General features: G+C 36.7%; 1 protein-coding gene across 4 annotated transcripts in view; it reads right to left on the reverse strand.

Moving 5' to 3' along the window:
* PARN (poly(A)-specific ribonuclease) overlaps nucleotides 1-22501 on the reverse strand; it is a 44503-nt gene that overhangs the window by 19571 nt on the left and 2431 nt on the right. For all 4 annotated transcript variants that reach the window (XM_056503778.1, XM_056503777.1, XM_056503780.1 and 1 more), the window contains exons 6-20: nucleotides 22234-22294; nucleotides 21449-21614; nucleotides 21171-21236; nucleotides 20545-20583; nucleotides 18657-18699; nucleotides 17956-18036; nucleotides 16103-16159; nucleotides 15178-15255; nucleotides 14147-14190; nucleotides 13617-13659; nucleotides 12110-12185; nucleotides 10876-10986; nucleotides 10721-10790; nucleotides 5288-5343; nucleotides 2152-2238 (exon numbers count right to left, since the gene is read on the reverse strand). In XM_056503778.1, coding sequence (XP_056359753.1) covers nucleotides 2152-2238; nucleotides 5288-5343; nucleotides 10721-10790; nucleotides 10876-10986; nucleotides 12110-12185; nucleotides 13617-13659; nucleotides 14147-14190; nucleotides 15178-15255; nucleotides 16103-16159; nucleotides 17956-18036; nucleotides 18657-18699; nucleotides 20545-20583; nucleotides 21171-21236; nucleotides 21449-21614; nucleotides 22234-22294 — 1078 coding nt within the window. The remainder of the gene's footprint in view (nucleotides 1-2151; nucleotides 2239-5287; nucleotides 5344-10720; nucleotides 10791-10875; nucleotides 10987-12109; nucleotides 12186-13616; nucleotides 13660-14146; nucleotides 14191-15177; nucleotides 15256-16102; nucleotides 16160-17955; nucleotides 18037-18656; nucleotides 18700-20544; nucleotides 20584-21170; nucleotides 21237-21448; nucleotides 21615-22233; nucleotides 22295-22501) is intronic.

Raw genomic sequence — 22501 nt, forward strand, 5'->3', positions numbered from 1 at the left:
ACTCAGTAAATATTGTGCATTTCAAAAGTATGTTGAAATGCAAATAAAGATCTGGAAAGTAAATGCAGCTGCAGTACAATATTTAGCAATCACCAGAGCCCTGTGCCAGCTCACTGCAAGGCAGTGCAGATAAGCCATGGACAGCAATGTAATCGAACACAAGCTCTAGAGAAATAAAGCAGGAAATTTCTCTCTCTGCACTTCTAGAATACATCAAGTCTTCAACACTCCGAAGAATGCCACTGGTGGACTATGACATGAAGGTGCAAGTAACATGTATTTCTTCTATGAAGAAATTTGAAAATTCCCCATATATCAGCTCAAACATGCAAACAAGATTAAATCCACAGAATAAAATGATACTGATTGATTACGTCATTGAAACATTCTCCTTTTTATACTGTTCTTACACATTTCCTACACGACTTTTATTGGAAAGTATAAGTTTTAATCAAAAGCCCAAAGACATTAGTCTAAGTAGAACTTAAGGCTCTACACTAAAGTGGTATTCTAGAAAATCCTGTTTTAATGACTTTGTATTTCACATCAGCATGACCAACTAAACAATGCAAATTTAAGAATCTAAAGTGTTCTGTGAGACTGCACAGTGCTGCAAGTACTTGTACAGTGAAACTACATTCACCCCTGAGACTATAAAAACATCTTGCATGAACAGGTGTCCACTTGGTATGCAGGAAGTCCTGAAGGATTTCAGAATCATGAACACCCTTTCTAGAGTAGCAAATGTAAACGAGTTCCAAGTGTGACACTGCAGCCCTTTCAGCTGTCTCACCATATTTCATTAGCTTCATGGAAGATTATAACTCTGCTTCAATTAATTCTAAATTTTTTTTTTCTGTAAAATTCGACTAATAATGTTTGATTTCAAGACACTTTGCTCTAACTGATGTAATAGATTAGGATAATTCGTGTCTGTTACTGCCTTTTTTTTTTAAGCTTTTGGCAGATCACTCAACGTCACCACTCTGCCCCTATCCACTTACAACTGGAAATGCATGGGTACTTCTGTATTCCAGAATTTTGGAAGTAATAATCTGCAGTTTGTTTTGAGATACCATGGCAAAAATACTTAAATAATATATGGATTTATTATCGAACCTGGAGTTTGTAAATCTTAGTATGAAAACATGCAGCTCTAAAGCCCGGAGAAGTGTGGGAATTGTCAATTCCCAAAGCGAGCACGGAGCGGGGTGTGAGCGCGCCCCCTGGCGGCGGCGGCGGCCCCACGCACGGAACGCGACACCGGGAGCTGCGAGTTAAAACCTGCTGGGAACTGAGTCTGAGCCACGGGCCTTACCCCAGAGTGAGGGTTAAAAACTGCTGGGAACTGAGTCTGAGCCACAGGCCTTACCCTGGACAGCAGCACTAAGAGCACGCTGTCATTTCTACTTTCTTGTGTTCTGTTTCCCAGTCAGGGTTACTAAATCCTATCCACTACGCTGACCCTTGCTGCATGAAGATCGAACACTCACAAGGAACTGAGGGCATCTGATACAGCTCCAGAGACCCTGCACAGACAGAGGACCAAGCCACAAGAGACAAGGAGAAAACCATCAATTAGTTCAGCTGTCCAAGTACCAACATTTTATATTTCTCCTTAGAGCCACTACTGGTCCTTGGTTATTAATTACCCTTTTTGCTGTTTCTTCTCACTTGGATGGTGTTCACAATCTGGAAATCAAATTGGTTGTTTTCAAGCTTGCTTGCTTGCCTAGACTCATATGCTGGAGTTTGGCTTTACACAGACTGCAGGATAAACCTTGTTCCTAAAGCCTCAATCTGCCTCACACCAACCCCCATTCCCTTTATCCACCTATATAAACGCTTACATCCTTTCACAAGAGGTTGCAAATAAAAGGATAAAAGACCCACAATATTCAACAAGCACCAAGTAAAGATTTTTAAGTGCAGTTAATAAGAACAGTAATTTTCAACACATCATTACAAAGACCACAGGACATCATTCAAAAATTACAAAAAAAGATTCATCAATACCTAAACTAGGAATAAGTCTACACCCATAAACTAAAAATAACAAAACAAACCAGAAATTTAACCTGCTAATAAGAACAACAACAACAAAAAAAAACAAACAAAAAAAAAACCATGAAGACAAACTATATCACTTACCAAAGGCACTGAAAAGTTGGTATAGGTCACTAGTCTTCCACTCTTTGGGAAAAGTAACATGAAGAACATGATCTCGTTTGGGCTGCACTACAAAACAAAAATCCTTTTGTTAAATTAAGAGTCACTGCTAGTATATTTAAAATATCCTAAAAGAGTCATCTAATGTAGTCATGTAGCTTTTTTCTTTCTTTTTTAAATAAAGAAACAGGGCAAGATTTAGGAAACTACAACACATACAGTAAGAATGTGCCTGCACTTAGGCATGAAAGATACTAAATTCCTGCTAGTTCATCTATTTAAGAAATTGAAAGAGCATTTCCTGCAGTGGGAAATGCCCATAAATGTAGTCCTTCCCATCCCTTACACCAAACCAAGTTGAAAGACAGGAGGGGGGAAATATCAGCCTCTTCATGCTCTACCTTTAAAAAATGCAATGGCTCAATTTTTGGCAGTTTTCTGTTAATAAAAAACTTCCTGTGAAACAATGTTCAACTCAGTTTTCATATATTAGATGAAAGCTAGAATACACACACTGAATTTTTATTATTACTAAAAATTATACCAAGAAAAAAAGACAGCTCATCAAGGCTTATATCTAAAGAAGTGCAGAAGTCTTTAGTGCATACTGAAAGTGATTTTAAGATTTGTGAATTTGAGAGAGAGAATCCAAATCAAACTCATGGAAAGGCAAGATACAGCAGAAATTATCACTATATATCTTACTTTTGCACACTTCTACCTGAAGTTCCTTTCACTAGAGATGTGAGCTTTTATAACCTGTGAATTCCTATCATATTTTTAAAAGAAACAAGTGAAACACTGTAATTTCAGAGGCAAAGCTACTGAAATATTTTACATTTTTCTATGAAACTATTTGCAGATTATTAATTAAGCCTTTCCACGGGTATCTGCACAGATCTATTTTCTACTGTAGGACACATTGCTATATACAGGTGTATATGAGCACTGAGAGCTCAGTCAGGCTAGACAGAGAACCAAGTAGTTAAGGAAAACAATCCCTTCATGAGCACAGGTAAAATCCTGTTCCCTAGATCTGCTATTTAAACAAAAAGTACACAATATTTTTTAAGGATTAAAATTCAATTTTTTTTCCACTATACAAGTCCAACACCAAGACTCCACAAGCAACAGAAGATCAATTCATTGCTGTACAGCATACTGAACAGAGAGCAACTCAAAGTTTGATTATTTGTAATGCAGTAGTAGAAAATCATAGCATGAAGAATTCCAATTTCAGATATTATAGTCCTTTTATATTGATTAGAGAAAACAAACAATTCTTAACCTTCTTGTATCTGTTTATTCTTAAATTCACAGTGAACCTGCTGTTAAAATCTCTAACTTCTCCCTATTCGGGTGAAAAGTATTTGATTTTCTTCTGTTTTGCAGTCATTTTGTGCAGCAACTTCATTCTTTTAAATTACTTTTTAGCACACAGTAACAAAAGATGATGAAAGCCAACTCACTATTCAATATTATTTAACTTAGCACACGTTACTGAAATCTATTATTTCAGAAAAAATAGCACAAACTTGCTATTTCACTACCTGACAAACAGAAACATGCAACTCACAACAGTCACGCAGTCAGCTGCGCCTCATCTCTTTTTTAAAAATACAGACTCCGAGTGCACCTCCCACAGAAACCTAGCTGTACTCTTTAGGTGGCTTTGCTTCTCTGCAAAACAGTCCCCCACAGACAAGCACCAGAGAGCTTCCTCAATCTACACTGATGTTTACATCTCAGAACAGCAACAAAAGTGGCTAAAACATGCCACTCCTGCAATGCTTTCTGTTTTGAGGCTTAGAAAGCCTCCTTGGCTCAGGTTCTCCTGGAACATCTGCATCAGTCTGTTCTACAGGAGTGGCTTTCAGATAAAAGAGACAGACTTTCAGAGGCAGACTCTTTTTTGGCAACCCTTCTTGGCAAAGTATCAAAACAATCCTGTAAGTTGGCCAGCAAGTGGAAGTAGCATCTTTACAAATTAGTAGCTTTGGCACTCTCTCAATGACCCAAAGTATTTACCCATTCTTCCACTCAGTATCAAACAGTTGGGGAAGGAAGATGCAATGTAATTAGATTACCATTCCAGCAGAGCCAGAGCTCAGTGATCTGACCACCTAACTGAATTTAAAATTAAATATATGCCCTTACAGCATGTATTTTCCTTTCCAACAGCTACTTCCATCTCTCTAGAACTGCATTCTGTTACTATTACACTGGCATCTAATAGAGTCACACTCCAGTTTGAGCATTCCAATGCAAGGAGTGGAAAATGTGTCCACATCAGTGCTGCTTCCAAATGAGTGTAATTTCCAAGACACTGTGTATCTGACTCCTCAATATCAAATTAACCTTTTATCTAATCAAGAACCAGACTGACCTCCAGGGCTTCACACTTTCCTAAGTCAAGAAGGCATCAGTGGGAACTCTCATCCAAAGTTTTCCCCCTTATAATGAAACATCCCACAACAGTAAGGACATTTACTTTAGTAAAATCTATTTTCATTTAAATATATTATCAACTAATTACAGCTCTAGGTCTGGAAACTGAAATAACCAGAAAGGTAAAAATGTTTTAAGTAATATTTTTCCATTATCATAATCCCATGTGGCAAAAGAATCCTGACATTTAGGCTGAAGTTAAGGAGAGGTACTATTGCACTCACCTGAGAAACAAAGTGGCCACAAGATTTTTCAGAACCATTTGCTATTCACTAGTTTGCATTCTGTATTTACTGCTCGGGTGAGGGGACAGTGTTAAGATCCCTCTTTTTATGATGATATGGTACATAAGAATAGTAACCCAAAATAACAATAAAGCTGTTAATTTCAAACTCTCTCATTTAGTAACATTAAATTAATTTGTTCTCATCAGCCCCCTTTATAATGCAGATTATCTGGTCAAAGTTGAAGAATTTATGGGTTTACTATGTTGTTAAAGGAAAACAAGGGAGCAGATACACTTTAAATCATTTTGTAAGTTGCTAACCTAAACATAGCTGATAGATATGCTGATATCCTTGCTTTGGATACACATAATTAATCTTTACACTTCCTCCTCCAGGAAGTTTGTCAGAATGGTACTAAGATTACAATAAAAAGAGCTACTTACAGTCTGGTCCTTCCAAATTGAGATATGGTATGTCCATTACTCTCATAAGAAATAGCCTAGAAGTAAAATGGAAACCATTAGCAAATTTCTGCCTGAAGCCCTTTTGCTTTTTATAGTTTACGCATTTTTTCTGAGGAATCAGAATTAACCATCCTAAACTTATCTCAAGGTATGTTAAAACAGACAGATCCTCTAAACACAATCTCTTATCTAACAACCAGATTCAAAAGTTACTTGGCATCATGCCAGGAATTTTACTTATTCAAGAAAACAAGGCAAAAAAGGCCCAAATTGTTACTGCTGAAAACAATAAAGAAGTGAGAAAGAAAGATTTAACAAGTGGCAATTCTGTGCAGTAAGAGCCCCTTGCACAGTGGGTAGTTCAAATGCTGCCATCAGTCTAAATACACATAAATCTCCCAATTTTCTGAGCACTTCAACATGCTTTACATAGAATGGATCTTAAAACCCTAAAACTGCAAAAGCCATCATGACTTCTTTGGAGATAACTGGAATGAGTCTTTTCCTCTTTAAGATGTAACTGAAGAGTTTCTCAAAACAGTCAAGAAATGCTTCCAATAAAAGCTCTTATTCAGCTCTGAAAACTATTTCCTTCCAAAGACAGCTTAAAATCCTGTCATAGGTATAAGTGCCACATTGATGTTACAGAACATTTGCTGTGTATAGTGTTCATTAAAAAGCTTCTAAAATGCTTATCAGATTGCAGTTACAACATTCAACTAAGATGTAAATAGTTGAGTTTTTTTCAGTGTACAGGCTCATCTGTAATTGCCTAGAGATTCTTTGCGTCATACCACACTCACTTGCAGTTCCTAAGAGTTTCAATATCATGCCCTTATGATTCCCTGTATCACTGATAAGTCTACTGGAATGCAGTTGTTAACTTGATTTTGCTACAAATAAGAGAAAGAAAAAAACCCAAACACTGAGGTAAAATATACTGTATGGAAGGTTCACATGTGAGCCACAGGGTGTGAGAACTGGAACCAGTTGTGCCACACACTGTCCCACAAAATTTATCTTCTGAGTCTCAGGTAAGGTACAGTCTAATATGAACTGCATCCTCCTGAACAGTGCAGAACCTAAAAGGAGCTTTATCAATAAAAATTACAAACATCTGCATCAATTACCTTCAGAAACTTCACCCATTCCAGCACAGGACTGAGTAATGAAGACATTCTGCAAGGAAGCCAGAGTTTCTTTCTATGTTTAACCTTAGGTGCCGCACTCCTGTGGACTTGGCTTCAGTACAGCTGTCTGTCTAAACTGGACAGGAGTGGCTCCACCCAGAAAACAAGGAAGCACACCTCAGGTGTGTTACAGAAGTAACTGCATCTTGTAGCACTAATTTACACTACATGGATTATAAACACTGAATTCCAACATAATCATAATTAAGTATCCATAAGTATGGTTCTAAGATTCCTCATCTATCTGTAGAACATTTAAATTAATAAGGCTTTTCTGGATGACAGCATGAACTCTGTATTAAATTAGCTCGATTCATGAAGTTGTGAAAATCAGTGTCATGGCTACATTTCTTTAACAGCTAAACAGACCAAGCAAAAAAAAAAAAAAGTTATTTCCTACACTGTTTAGGGACTACAGCCAGATCACACAGTCAGAGGACAGAGATCCATTTCTCAAGAAGAACTTAGAGGTATTTTGAAGAAGCTACTTGGAAGACAATCGTTTCTGTGGCAAGTCAAATAAAATGAGGAGAGGAAGGCTATCATTGTGCCAGTCACAAACATGCATAAACAGTCTCAAGGAATCAACACTGCTCCTCTGCACTGAGCTAGGATGAAAGTTTTCACAGCTGTGTGGTGAACTGTGCAGAGAAACCGATCCAGCTGAAAAAAGAAAAGGCATTTTTTCAATCCCAGCTCAGTTTCCCAGTCCAGGTCAGTGACTACTTCAGCCACACGTGGCTGCACGAACAAGAACAGCAACTGTTTACACCTACACTGTGAGTGGGAAGTTACTGGTCAACTTGAACAACAGCCCACCGATCTCCTTTTGCAGTAATTTTGCAAAGAAAAGTAAATTAATATAGAAAAGCTGAAGGATTTCCAATACATGCTAGAGAACATAGCTCCCTATGAGAAACTTTCTACTAATATAGGACAAACCCAAGTGATTTGCGTGCATTTTGTTTTCTGATATCCATTCTACAAAAAAAAAATTCTAAGCTAATTTCTACAGGCCATGATGCTATTCAGCTCAATAAAACACGGTGTTCTCATTTCTCTACACCTCTTCCAGCCCCTGCCTCCAGCTACATCAAAAGCATAAAAAGCATTCAAACAAACCAAGGTGATACAAAAGAACATTGTCATTAAAAGTTTGTGAGGGGGTTGTGGGTGGGGGCAGGAAGATATGGAAGAACTGTTGCCCTAAATAAAAAAATTTCAAACCAATTGGAAAGTGTGAGAGACAATAACAGCATCCAAATTATACACACAAGAGTTTAGATACTGCAATAAAGAGTCCCATCATCTCAACTCATAAATGTTCATTGGGGATTACTCACAGCAGACAAACAGATTTTTCAAAGATGTTGTATATACAATAAAGATTACAGAAATGCATCTCTGGAATTCCTAGCTTATTGAGTTGTTTATCATATAACTTATTGCATTATGCCTAAAAGAGCCAAACAACCCTAAGGGAATGTCTGTTTTTAATCGGTTCCACTCTCACAAAAGCCCTAAAACTAAAGATTTTTACCTATGTTCATCATTAACCTATATCCTCACCATCACTCTTGAAAAGCCAGCCAGGAAGTTCCATAACTTTGCTGATATAATGAAACACTTTTTTCAAGAGTAATTTTGATGTATTACCTTCACTTGAAATCCAGTTTCATAAAAATCAAAGCTTGATTTTTTAGATTTTAAATTTACTAATTTAAATCATATTATTTATAAGCCCATGCAAACAGGAAACATTTCCAAAATCCTAGCAATGACATTAAAGTTTAAACACTAAACTGTATTTAAGTATATTATCATCTAATATACAGAGATCTTGTAATTAGGGCTTTATAAGCCACCCAAAGAATCATGGTCCATTTTAAAGAACATTTTCAAGACTATCTGGATAATAGTTCAAACTAAGAACATTGCTTCAAATAGCTGCCTTATAATTAACTCCTCTTGTCAGCTTCTTTCAGGAAAAATTTGTGACAAGGTATATACCATGTGTTTAGCTTACTGTTTGCATGTTGTAGTTTGTGTTTTGCTTGAAGAACATGACTACAGCACAAAGGAAAAGGTTTCCTTGTTCTGACTGCTGCCCACAGGATCAGGTAGAACTTCTGGAGGAAGGAGGAAGAGAGATTTTTTTCTTCCCAGCAGGAAGAGAGGATGCTCAGCTAGGGAAAGATTCTAGACCACAAACTAGAGACAAGCAGCTGTAGCAGGAAGCTGGCTAACAGCCTAGAGCATACCTGCCAAAAAGCCCCAGATGCAACACACTCACTAAGGGACCTTTAGGGAACTCTGAACTGCAGAGCCCTGGATATACTACAGGTGCTAAAAACACCACGTGCTGCAGAGACCTGCAAGGACTGAATGAACAGAGTAAACGACTTAATTCATTTAAACACCTCACAGCTCTGACTTCTGACATGTACCTAAACCTTCTTTAAAAAAAACCTTATTCTGGTTTGTTAGTTTGCATTATATGAGAAAGAAAACTAACTTTAGAAATACAAGCCTTGGCCTGTTCACTGTAAGGAAAAGGTGAGACAGTCTCACCTCTAAGCTCTGACTTAGGTGATGTGGCAGATGTTAGTTAGAATATGGCAAAGCTTTTAAAATCATGTGAAAGTAAGACATGGCAAGTCTTCCAAGTCTCCATGATTTAAAAATAATATATAGCTTTTCTGAACCAAGAAGGTACAAGTTCTGAATAATGGCAGAATGGATAAATGGATTATTTTCTGGCAAACAGTAATTTTCAGTTCTTGCTTAAAAAAGAAAAAAGGCAGCTGCTCTCCCTACAACTTATTAACTCTTCCTTACAGTCAGGCAGTGTTAACCCTGAAGCCAGAACAGACGTAGAAGGCTTCCTCTCACTCACTCTCACAGCACCAAAATGTCACTCCTAGAGGAACATCACATTTCAAGGACACAATTAATTTGAAAAGCTTGAATTTAATGTACTATTGTGACAGCTCTAGAAGCTGTTGTTTGTACTTGTTGCAAATATGCGTCTCTAGAAAGAATTTTGGTTACCGATTGAAAAATTAAACTGCTCAATTGGCACCTACTACTTGGCATGTGTATGTTGGTGTTTCTGAACACACCCTAGTGACAAATCCCATCTTAAAATGAAATTGTTGAAATTGTGCTGATCAAGTCTATCTTCACCTTCATCTTCAAATCAAGCAGTCACTGTGGGTCCATGTTTCATCTAGGTAATATTTGTAACATCTGCTAAAATATATAGACTTACTGCCTCGCCTGTCTCAGCAACAAGAGAATCACATAACTGCTGTCACTATAATAATGTCATTTTCAGAACAATGAAAGGTGAAAGCCACTGATCACAATGATTTCCTCATTTATGTGAGCGATCTGAAGCTAAAATAATTAATTTTGCCAACTCTTATATTACAGGTTTGAAAGGATGGAATTTCTCCCGAATTTAAACAGATAGAATAAGCACTAGAATATTTTTAATTTCAACTCCTTTTCCTTTATGTGACAGACTGCAGCATCTTGAGAAGTTTCTGAAGGTAAAACCTACAGATTAATTATGTAAAGGATCAACTCTGTGCATAAAGTATTCTAGATTCTCCAAGTCTTACTTCGATTTGTTTAAGGATTTTGCATGAAGATCCAATTCAAAAGCAAAATACTGCTCATAGCATCATCCCATAAATCATACATGTATATTTCTTACACCATCTTAAAAATGGGTTACCCGACAATGTTACTACCAACGCTTCGTGTTATTTGGACTGACATTACCATAGGGATATTTTAGTTTTTCCAAACTGCTGAGCACAGTCAGTTTTCACTATCCCCAGTTATTGAGCGTCCTACAACATAAAGAACACTTGACCAGTTTTTCTTCAGTTCCACTACTCCCAAAGCTTACTCCAGAAATTATTTTCTAAATTGTAAATATACCCTCAACAGTGGCATGGGCAAGGCCATTAAAGCAGTCCAGGTACTCTTCTAAGTGTCCTTTCCCAGGTCAGCAGGAAGTAAACCATCCTCCTCAAAAGAAAAGGTATTTACTTCATAGCCTCTCCAGCATAACCAGCATGAATCAGAAAGCAAAAAAACTTTGAGTTTAAAGAAGAATGTAGTTAGCTATTGATTCCAAGGCTAGAGGTAGACCTGCTAAAGCTGGTGTTGTACTCCCAAGTTTTAGCAGGTTTTTTATACAACTACTTACTTGTTAAAAAAAGGTTCAATGAGTTTTGATCTAGCAGACACATGGTTTTTCGGAGGACTGAGGAATGAACCTGATGAATGAAGAATAAATTCAGTATGTAATAAGCAGCTACAGACAGCACCAGGGAGAAGGTTTGGAAAAGACTTCACACGTACCTAGGAAATTAGCCATGGAAATGAAGCACAGTCCAGTAATGTAAGCATCATATCCTGCTTCATGGAGCTGTTCAGATGCTGTATCATAACTTGGAAATCCTTCTGCACTTTCTGAGGGAAAAAGACACTTATAACCACATTATCAGAGAAGATAAAGATAGTCCTGTATGCTTACCCACAGGCTTATTTTGTCAGAGCATAATATCATTTGGGGAAGTTTATACAACTTTCAGAATCTTTGAATTTTCTTAAGTTCTTAAAAAAGCAGTTTTGTTTGGCCTTTTTAAATAAGTAAAGGTGCATAAGATGTAAAGTCTTTCCTAGTAAAAAGCCCTTAATCCCCAGACTTAAAATGGAGTATTAATTGTAAGACAATGACAGTGGAATCCCTCACAAAGAGAATGTTTTTTCTGACTTGCATTTAAGACAACAGACAGTTAGTCTAATTGAAAGCTTACTATCAGCCTGTTTACCAGCCATCTAATTGACATACGGTCAAATTTTTCAAGATATTTAAATGAAGACTAAACTAAGTGATTTAAGGATGTCTTTATTGACAGATACATTTGGTGTTTATGGTCTGCACATTTCAGCAATATAAAAAAGTACTTCTCATCTTGATTTTGATCAAGCATTGAAAATTTCCCTTTCAACATACTCCTCTCTTCAGTATTGCTCTCCTTTTTCTAAATCAGCAGCTTAAGAAAAATTCCAGAATCCTGAGTTAAGCTTGCCCTTTGATTAGATATTCTTGTGCTCATCTCAAAGCAAAAAAAAACCTTTTTCTTACTAAAAGAAACTTTAGTAATTTCTAGAACACAGATGACTGATCACTACTGTAAGTTTTCTTGGTTTTGTTTGTCCAAGTGCCTCTTGGAGTGCTCTGGCTTTAATCTGAAGGACAACCACCAAATCAAAGTTTAAAAAAATTTCAAATTAATCCCCAAAAAAATGAACCTAGAAGAAAAAAAAATCCATAATTAGAAGAGGATGAAACTGCTGTTCACTGAACATATCCATTCTTTTACTGGCTGGATTCCTATTAAGTTCTAGGTATACTTCTAAATGTAATTGCATGTATGTACAGTGCCCTCATTTAAAGTCCCTTCATCAAAACACTAAGTATTAGCAGGGGAATTTATGTTTCAGACCAAGAACAAAAATAATAAAAAATAATTTTGTTTCCTTAGAAAAAGGAAAATATTTTTAAAAGAGCATTTTGATATATCCTTACCAACTTTAGGAGGGCTGAATGGAGCCTCTTTTAAACGCTTTTCCAGTTCTGCAAGTGATGTATTATTAATGATCTCCTGCAAGAAAAGCCACCATTAATTGCCAATGCCAAGCACATCCCTGGAAACTGAAATCAAATAGGATCAAAGGAGTATTTACTGCTGCCACCTTGTGTTCTCTAAGGATTTACACATAGCCCGATTTCAAACTAATGTACCAGAGGTGTGCCAAGAAAAATTTCAGTTACCTTGCCTCACTTGCATGATAATGAGTCATAAGAATTTATTAATACTGCTCAGAATTATTGAGAGATTATACAAAAGTAATATTTCTATTTGAATCTGGTTTCATGCGGGGTACGTGTGGCAAGGAAAAAGGCAGCACAAACAGCACGGTAAATATTCTAAATATTGATCATAATGGTTAAAGGCACTCAAGGTGAGTATTGAAATGTGCTTGCTGACTGGACATTCTTGAATAGTTTTACAAGTGTGAATACTGACGATTTAAAGTAATACAGAGTCAGTGGAAGAAGCCGAACAATCAGAAAGTTGCTCCTATACTTCAACTAAGTTGAGCAGCATCAGTGAATCTACTGATTAATTATATGCATAAAATAAAAAGTCACAAAAATGCATTACAGATTAATTCCTCACTGGAGTTCTTAATAAAATATATGTTGTCAATCAGTACAATGGAAACATGCAGAATCAACAGCCAGAGAAAGCAAAACATCCACACAATCTTTAAGTCTTAAAGTTGTCTGAGATCTATGAGAACCAGATTTCCTTTGGTTCTCAATCAAGCTTAGCTGTTTTCTGCAGACTGAAAAGTTATCAAGAACTAAGTACAATGAACAAGCTCAACTGATTAATTTGGCATCCCAAAGCAGGACTTCATAACAACAGCCTAAAACCCCAAGCATCTGCTGTAGAATTACAAATATCAACATAGCTGTACCAAGCATAAAATCAGAATGCCAAAGCCTCTATTTCAGAATGCCAAAGCCTCTATTCTTACCACAGCAGTGTGCAACACAAATCTGACAATATACAAGTATACAGTATACTATACTATAGCATACAATACTATACAATACAAGTATATTTAACAGCACTTCTTTATGTTATGCTCTGGAGCCCCAGAGCTATGCACAAAGAGAGATGCTGCTTCCACAGCATGTTCTTTAATTAGTTCAAAGGCACATGGGAAAACAAGAGCTTATGAACACTTATCTCAATACCTCTTTAGAGGAATAAAACTCATGCTGTAAGAGATTTTAAAAGAAACCTGTAATTTTTTTTCCTCCTGCTGACTACCCACTGAGCAAAGGCCACAGGAGAACCTAATGATGATAAAACATTTTTCCAGACAAATCTAAGTCAGCATTCATAATACTCTAATGCTTTTAATATACAAGTAGCTTCCAGATCCTATTTGTTCATGAACAAATTTATCTCTTTTTATCTCTTCATATATCTTCAAATCATTCTGCAACATTAATTTACCTTAAAAGGTTGTGTACTTGCCATCAGTTTAGTATCCAGTAACCTAGAAACAAAACAAGAGCTAAATAGATTGAAACAGAAGAATGCCCCTTTTGCCAAATTCTCAAAAAGTGTTTTAATGTATTAGCTGGGAAACAGCAGATACATCCTACTGAAAATTACTGTTGGATTTGGAACAGCCAAAACATCCCTTGGCTTTGTTCAGCACAAAAAACGACAGCAACCAAGGAACAGCAAGAGATGCAAACAACTAATAACATATAAATCTTGTTCCAAATGAAGTGTAGATTCAAAACACCAAACATCATGCGAAACCCAGGCGAGAAGCAAGGGTGCATCTTTTGCTAAGAAGTGAACCAATAGAACTGCTTTTCTGAAAAAAAGCTGCTCAAAATTACTTTAAAAATTGTATTTATCTAACTTGATTCCAAATTCTTCTCCAGTAACAGCCAGGGTAGAGGGCTAGGACAAAAAATATCAGCTTGCTAAAACTACACTGAAATGATTGAAAGTTTGAACTAAGAACTTACCGGGGAAAGACACATGATGTTACTTCTTTGAACTCACTTAGGTCCTAATTTAACATTAACCAGAAGATAAAATCCAAGTCAGTGAACTGTTTACAGTCTCAGGAGGACAGAGAGCAGTAGCTACAATTATCCAAACAGCCTCTAAAAGTGAGCTACAGTAAATGAATTCTCACTGTAAGAGATGTATTTGTCTTACTACCATAGACACCACCTGCAATTACACACAACTACAGAGTACATACCTCTGATTTGTCTGTCATTAGTAATGAAATGTTCTGTCACTGCCAACACCTTATCCTATTTTATAACCTAGGCTACTTCTGATTCCAGCCTAGCTAACAGTTCTTAAGTGTTTCCAGCATTTAGTATTTCAATGAAACATAAGCTGTCACACCAGGTATGCAGTGACTGCCTACATGTTTAGATTTGCTAAGGGTTAAAAATACAGGAACTACTGACAATTGCTTACATTCCAGCACCATCCAAACCAGTCCCAAATTTCTCTTTCCCACCTTATGATCAAGACTTTCACCAAACACCCATAAGCCCTTTAAGACTGCAAATAACAATGTCATGTGAACCATCCTTCCAATGAGACTTTTGCCTTCCTTTGACAACGTTTTTGGTGCCGATATACTGCTTAATTTAACTAAATTGTCCAGTCCTGAACTGTTAGGCTGCCCTGCTGCAGTCAAAGTGTGCTCCCTCAAATTATTCTGACATTGCACCTCTTCACCACAGCGAACATCACCCTGCTACAAGACTGCTTATCATTTTATTAAGTGTACTATATAATTTAAAAACACACATTCCCATTTTGTAAACTATAAAGGGGAAAATGCCATGTAATTGAGATGAAGCTCCACACCAATATCTTGTAACATGTCAGTCGTCAAATATACTTAATATATGCAAAAACCCAATTCTATCTGATTTGAACATTTTAAAAATGCAATGGAGAACAATAAGACTAAAAGACAAATACATTAAGGCATTTATTTAATCATCTGAACACTAAAAAGATTACTTACATCAGGTAGGGGACAATAGAACTGATGTATGGTGTGCATAACATCCAGCAGCATGTTGTGCCCAATAACAAGCTTGCCCTGTGAAAATAACATTCAATATCTGTTACACTTCCAGGCCCGGCCACAGCAAAGGGAATCTGTGAAATCTCCTATCCCGGATGCCAGTCAAGAGCATCTAGGAACAAATGCTCATGAAATCTCCCCATTTACTCTCTGCCTGCCCCACACACTCCTTGGTTCTCTCAGAGCAGCCACTCCTGTTTCCTCAACTCCCACCCATTTAACACAGACTTTCACAGCAGCTTCATATGTTGAGAAGATGCACAAGAACAGCTACTTACAACTTGGTTTCTAAATGTAATCTATTTAAGATTGAAGTCAAAGCATTTCTCAGTTCATTACCTCTTAATTTACTTATACAACAGCACACAATATATTCCTTATGGTTATAATATACAATAGTTATTAAGGGTATGGTCTGACTCCTCACAGTGCAAAATCTTTCATGCCAAATGTTGTAAAAGCAAGCTCCTTGAAAAAGCTCCAGCAGTTTTTTAAATAACTTTGATTCATCTGACATTACAACAGTTCTCCTTTGAGAGCCTTTAACTGCCAGGGAAAAAAAAGGAAAAAAACCCCACAGTGTTTTCAGAATAGAGAAAATAAGCCACCAAAGCTTAAGAGCCCTAAGAAATTGCTAATCTTGACTCTTACAGATAGGAAGATTCTTCACATGATTCTTCAGTTTGAGCTTACTTAACTTACTACACTCAACTACTGTAAAACATGAAGCAATATAAAGTTAAAATGTCACTTTAACTTGTATTTCATCTTCTCTTCCAAAATGGAACAGCAAATAAATTCTTTCTTTGAATTATTTATTTTTTCTTATGACAAAGGTATGTTAAAAATCACATTAACTTACAGAATTAGCAATGGCATGAACAACTCTGGAAAATCCTACAGCATCATTCAATTCTTCCTGTAAGCAAAGATTATGACATTAGTGAGACAAAAATACAAATACGGCCAAAACTGTAGCTGCAAGCTGCCAGATGCCCCTGGTTTGCCTCAATCTTTTTCTCAGACATAGCCAAGAACAGACCACAAAGGAAATGTCAATATTTGGAAGACACAAGAGATCAAAGCAGGATGCTTCTCACAGAATTCCCATTTTATATGTAGCTCTAGCTCACTGTCAAGTAGGAGTCTCAAGCTACTGTCCTGGGTTGTCCCTGGCCAGAAGCCAAGCAGCCACTCTGCCCTTTGCTCACTCCCCTCACCCAAAATTCAAAGACAGACAATAAGATTTGTGGATAAGGAAAATGACAGCCCATCCCCTCCAGCCGCCCTGCTTTTGGGGGAGGGTGGGAGAGAAAGCCTTGACACTGTGCAACTGCTGTTCAGCAGTAAACAAAACACATGGATGGTATCACTGTATGGTGTTTTAGCCACAAAGCAAATCACAGCAAAATACAGGCTGCTACCCCAACCAGAGCAGTAACACCTGCAGTCAGTTCATCCTCAGCACATGACCTCCAATAGTGCTCAGCAGCTATGACACTGCAAACAGCTCAGAAGGTATAAAAATTAACCTTCAGCTGTACTTTTTACATATATTGTTATACATGCAACAGGTTGAATCCTTATTGTCACTCTTATTAAATCAGACTGTACTTTTATGCTAACACAGACTGGGGAAGAAATACTCTTCATTATTTATATAACAAAATCAAGGAGAAACATTAAAATATGTGACTCACATTATATAACTGTAGTTGTATAAACTGACTTTTGATTAATTTGGAGGGTTCTGCCTATAGCAAAACCAGTTCTGTAACAGATTTTTCTTTTTCAGGTCTAGGGGAGCAATTTCTGCCTTGTTTTATTATCTGTCTTTATTCAACCAGAACTAAAATTCAGTAAAAACATTCACTGTCACTTTAGTTCAGCTCTGAACACTGCTAGTCAAAGCAAGTAATACCCCCACTAAAAACACTTCAGAAAATCCTACTGTACTAGTAAATTGTTCCTGACCTGCCTTCTGGAAAAAGATGTCACATGAGTTAATGTCTCTTCAGATATTTCTTTCCCTCCTAAGAGGCTTTCTGCATAGAAGTATTATTTGCTCTACCCAAACTGACTTTATCTTGATACATCAAAGGACAAATCACAACAGTTTGATCAGGAACCCCCACAATTCAAGTTTTATGACCTCCTGAAATTTGCATCACTCAGTAAGCAAAATACAAAGCTCAATAAACAGTGAGAGTGCCTGAACACACCAGGTGTGACCTCCTGGTCAGCTTGTTACCACAGCAGCAGTGGTTCTATCGAGCAGTGACACGTTCATTGTACAGGACACTAACTCGGACAATCAAGAGCCAGCAAGATTTGTAAGAGAAGGAGAGATTGTGAATCCAAACCATGTAACAACTTGCTCAAGAATTTCTGCAAAAAACTGATATTTCCTCTTACTAGGCCACACTTCTGTGACAGCAGAGATTCGCATAAGGAGGTAGTCACTACTCCAGAATACTCATTCAGTATTCCACAAATTCTGATTTAAAAAAAAAAATTAGAGTGCTTTGCAACTCCTTTTGCTCTGTTGCAAAGCCTAAGTTACCTGGTAGAATTTAGAACATCAAATTCAGCCAGCCACAGCAAATCAAAGGTAAATAATACCAAATCCTATCCTGCATTTTTGCATTGCTGAGTGAAGTCAGAGATTCTCACCCTTCCTCTCTCACATAAGCAAATCAAATTGAATTTATTTACCTGTTCTTTTGCTTGTTTCTGCTGCTCTCTTCTTTTTCGTTCCTCTTCGTCTACCTTAGTAATTGCAATGTATCTCTCCTTCTAAAACAAAAAGAGTACTTGGAGGAATGATTCTGAGAAGTTCAGATTTTAGGTTGCTGCAAGTTTTTGTAAATTTACATTGTAAAGAAAACTGTCATACCTCAGCAGTAGTTATTTGGCAACACAACTGTTTCTATTGTAAGGCATCACATTATCACCAACTCCCAGGAGCTTTAGAAGACTGTATTTGATTCATCTACCAAACCTAATTTTTCCTAAACTCACTTTTACTTTGTAAAAAATGTTATCAGCATTTCCTTGTAAATAGTTTGTTTCAAATACATTTTGAAGCAGAGATCTGTGCTAGGAAGTGAGGACACAGCACTTAATGCTGATGTTTCTCCTCTAAGCTCACAACCTGCTTTTCACTAATACTCAACATCAAATCCACTGTATTTTAAAATACCTTTTAGTATCTGTTTAAAGAGTAACATTAAGCCACACAAATACATGCCCACACTCCTTATGTTGGTCAGATATAAAGTTATTCCATTTAAAATGCTTTGCATTTGCATAACAAAGCTCAAGTTAGATCTAAAAATCAGAAGAGATGGTGAAATTGAGAAATTCAATTTCCTTTTAACAGAACAAATGTTAAAGGCAGTAACAATTCTAGTTACCTTATCTGACTCTAGAGTTTCCACGTGGATACCTTTTGGATATCTACATCAAAACAAATGGAAAGTAAATATTAATAGCTATTCACTTGGCCTTTAGCATATTGAAACCACAACAGTAATTTAGTAATTTCATTTTTATTTATTTCTGTAAGTCTTAGGTGTAGAAGAACTATTACAAATTTCTTTTTAATTTTAATAATGCAAAATTTGAAGCAATAGGCTAGTTTAACTGGCCTCCTTACATTACCTAACAGTAACTAGCAGTTACACAATTTCCCATGCTATGGTTGTGGAATCTGTAAGTCCTTATTATAGTGATATTAAGTAAACATCATTTAGGTATTTCATCACAATCTAGAATCTTTGCTTTCAAGAAATCCAAAACAATAATGCTAGTAAGAATGCTCCCATTTACTTGCAGTCCCAAGCTTCTCTGAAGACTGTAGGTCTTCACTACATCACTTATTTGAGGATTTATTAACAATCCTGAACTTTCTGCTAGCAGTAGATTTTAATAGGAATTATTAACTCAAATGTCATCACCTCTGCTACAGGGTTGCATCACACCACCACGATCACATTTAATTTCCAAAATAACACCATACACAGAGCCATAATCCAACTGATAGCAAAAGTAAGAGAATATTGCCTTTGCCTGCTTAACCAGTAACAATTACTCTCAAAATCTCATAATAATAAACTAACCATAACTGTGCCACCACTGCAGAATCAGCAAGTTTCCTTGTCCTCTAGCTACTCCTAAAATTAGTACCAGACAGCACACTCCAAACACTGTTGTGTCCTTTCCACCCTGACTCCTCACACAGTTTTGAGCCTCCATCTCACTTACAAGCTGCCTCATGCCACAAACCTTGGATGCATCAAAACACTGATGCACAAGAGAATACTTCAATAGAGAAAACGACCTGTGAAGAGGTGAGGACACAAGGGCAATCAATAACTTCACTCTTTTATTTTAATTAGCTCCATGCCACCTTCACAGCTTGGCTTTCTCTCTCCAATACACACACAGCGTACACAGATGTACTCACGTAAAGCAACACCCTGAATGTTAAAAAAACACAACTCAAGAAAACATTCTTCCACCCACTCAGAGAAGATGGAAAGGTAAGTCTCAGATAAACATAAAACTACATGCTGCATGAAGCTATAGATATTCTATAGATATGTTAAAAATAACACTGAAAAATTGTTGAAAACATGTCTGCTTTTTTTCAGATTAGTTCCTGAGCTCACTTGAGCTTCCATTTTCTAGAGACAAGTTTTATCTGCTTCCAGTGTAAGTAACAGAGTGCCAGACTCAGTGCTTCAAAACTGAATTAACTTAACACACAAAAAAAGACTTGTGTATTTTCAACATCTTACTACTGCACTCAGAACAATGAAAATCTTACTCCAAAGCCTTAGAGTTTCTCCTAAGGCCTTAAGGGATATATTTACACAATATACTAAGTTATCACATATGCTTATGCTCGGCATCCAACAGAAAACTGTAGCCATACTAGTACCTACTACAGAACTACTATTTTTTTTCACATAAAGCCCACAATCTGTATAAGCACATGCACTTTCTTTCACTAAAAACCTAGTATACTACATTTGTTACATAATTCTAGGCTCTGCTTTTCTATTCAGAGATTTTACACAGGAATGATGAAACAAATACTAAGCTTCAATATCTAAATTAATCATCACAAATAAGTAATGTAATTCATCTTCAGAACATTAAACATTACAAAAGTCTTCTTTTAAGAGGAAAAAAAAAGTCTAAATCAATCACCCCAAGGTTAAGTAAATCAGATCTTACCCAGATTTCTCATCAAAAGTACTAAAAATATACAGTAAAGCAGTATTACCAGTAACTTACTTCCAGCTCAAGGTCTGATAAATTAATTTCCTTTGAAATCTAAAACAAAAGAAACTTGTGTTACTAATAATCCTTTTACAGAGTGTCTCCTAGCAATGATTTCCAGTTTAAGCTGACTCTAAGGGTTCTTTTGTAGAAAGATTTTTTAAAGAGTCACTGCTAGCAGAATGGTAGACTAGGAAGAGATTTACTGAATTCTGACACTCAGCTGCCAAACTGTAAAGGCATTTACACTATACTTTACAGTTACCCATGCATCTTCTCATCAGAGAGTATTCTGTAGTCATCATCCCTCCATATAGATACAGTGATGGTACTTTATCCAGTGCATCTCCAAGGCTTATGGATCAGTTCAGCAGTAGCAAAATGCAGCTCACACGTACAAGACATTTCTTGGCTACACTTAAATATTTTGCTACTACATGCAGAAGTTACAGCTCAAAATAAAATTACAACACCCGTATATACATCACCACATTTTCTCAACATTCAAAAATTAGTCAAACATAGACTTTGCTTCAGTTAACCCAGTCTTCCCTGGCACTCCCCTAATTCTGTATGACCAAAAAAAAAAAAAAAAAAAAAAAAAAAAAAAATTTAGATGAGATGCAATTTCAGAAACTGACCCTGTACATGGCTCCAGTTCCAAACTTTCACTTTCTTCATTCTTTAATAAGTCTTCTATCTGTTCCCTGGAAGAAACAGATTATTTGCCTCTATATCCACTATTTTGTTTTTTGGAAGTTTACAGCTCTCTCCAAAAGACAAGAAAATGCTTCATAACAAAAAGAGCAGCATTTTACAAACAGTGAATTAATAGCAATGGTCTCAATATATGAAAATACCAGTACTGTTCACATTTTAGTTTTAACAACATCAGAGGATATTAAACAGTGTTACTTACACTACTTTCTCAACAAATTTTTTCTGATCTTCAGGAATTGTTACAGGGCACTTTGTGGAATTAGGAGAAATGTATGACAGAGATCCTGCACCATTGGCTTGAGAACGTTTTTCATCATACTGTTCCCTTAGCTGTCTCTCTTCTTCCTGATTTAAATATGGAATTCCTAACAAAAATTAAAAAGTAAAAGCTCATAATAATTAGAGACAAATTAGGGATGCGTAGGTATTCAAGCACTTGCCTCTGTTACACCCCTGCAGGCTGAAAGCAAACCCTTCCTTTCAGTGAAATACTGTAGATGTGTGTCTGTCCAGCACTACAGCACTACACTGTCCTCTGCACAGGGCAGAAGCTCCAGCACTGCAGAGCCTGAGATCACAACCACAGAAGTACTGAGCACTTCTGTCCCTGCTCTGTGCATCACGAGTCACAGACTGCAGCAGCCCCAACCACAAGTACACTGGGATCCCTTTCCTACACATTGCTGCTGATGTATTACCACACCTTGTTACTCTCCCTATTCATGCTTTGCCTCCACACAAAAAAATCCAACCAAGCTCTCATTAGTTACTGGGAATTGCATTCTGCTGAACTACACAATGAATTCTTGGAAAAGGAGTTACCATCAGCACAACAGTAGACTGGATAAGAATAATTCAACTTCATTATGTGTTAAGACAGTATCATGGATGGCAGCCTTTTTTCTTTTTGCAGAAAACAATGAAAGGTGTCATGATAAATTTTGCAGACATTGAAAGAATTGAAAAAAAACCATAACAACTCACCGTTGCGAAAAACTTTATTAAAATCAAATCCTTGGTTTGCTAAAAAATCTATACTTGAACTCTGCAACAAGAGAAAAAGGCTTTACAATTGATAAAAGTGGCTGTGGCATAAAAGATCAGTTAAGTTATTTTCACACTTTTTAAGAAATTATACAAAGTCCAAAGCCAAGAACAACCAAGTCTGTGACCCTAAAGAAGCCACTGAGAGTTTAGGCTATGCTACTTTTCTTGTTGATTTTTCAACTTCCATAAGGTACAAGAACAACTA

Source organism: Oenanthe melanoleuca, chromosome 14, assembly GCF_029582105.1.
Source record: "Oenanthe melanoleuca isolate GR-GAL-2019-014 chromosome 14, OMel1.0, whole genome shotgun sequence".
Taxonomy (NCBI): domain Eukaryota; kingdom Metazoa; phylum Chordata; class Aves; order Passeriformes; family Muscicapidae; genus Oenanthe; species Oenanthe melanoleuca.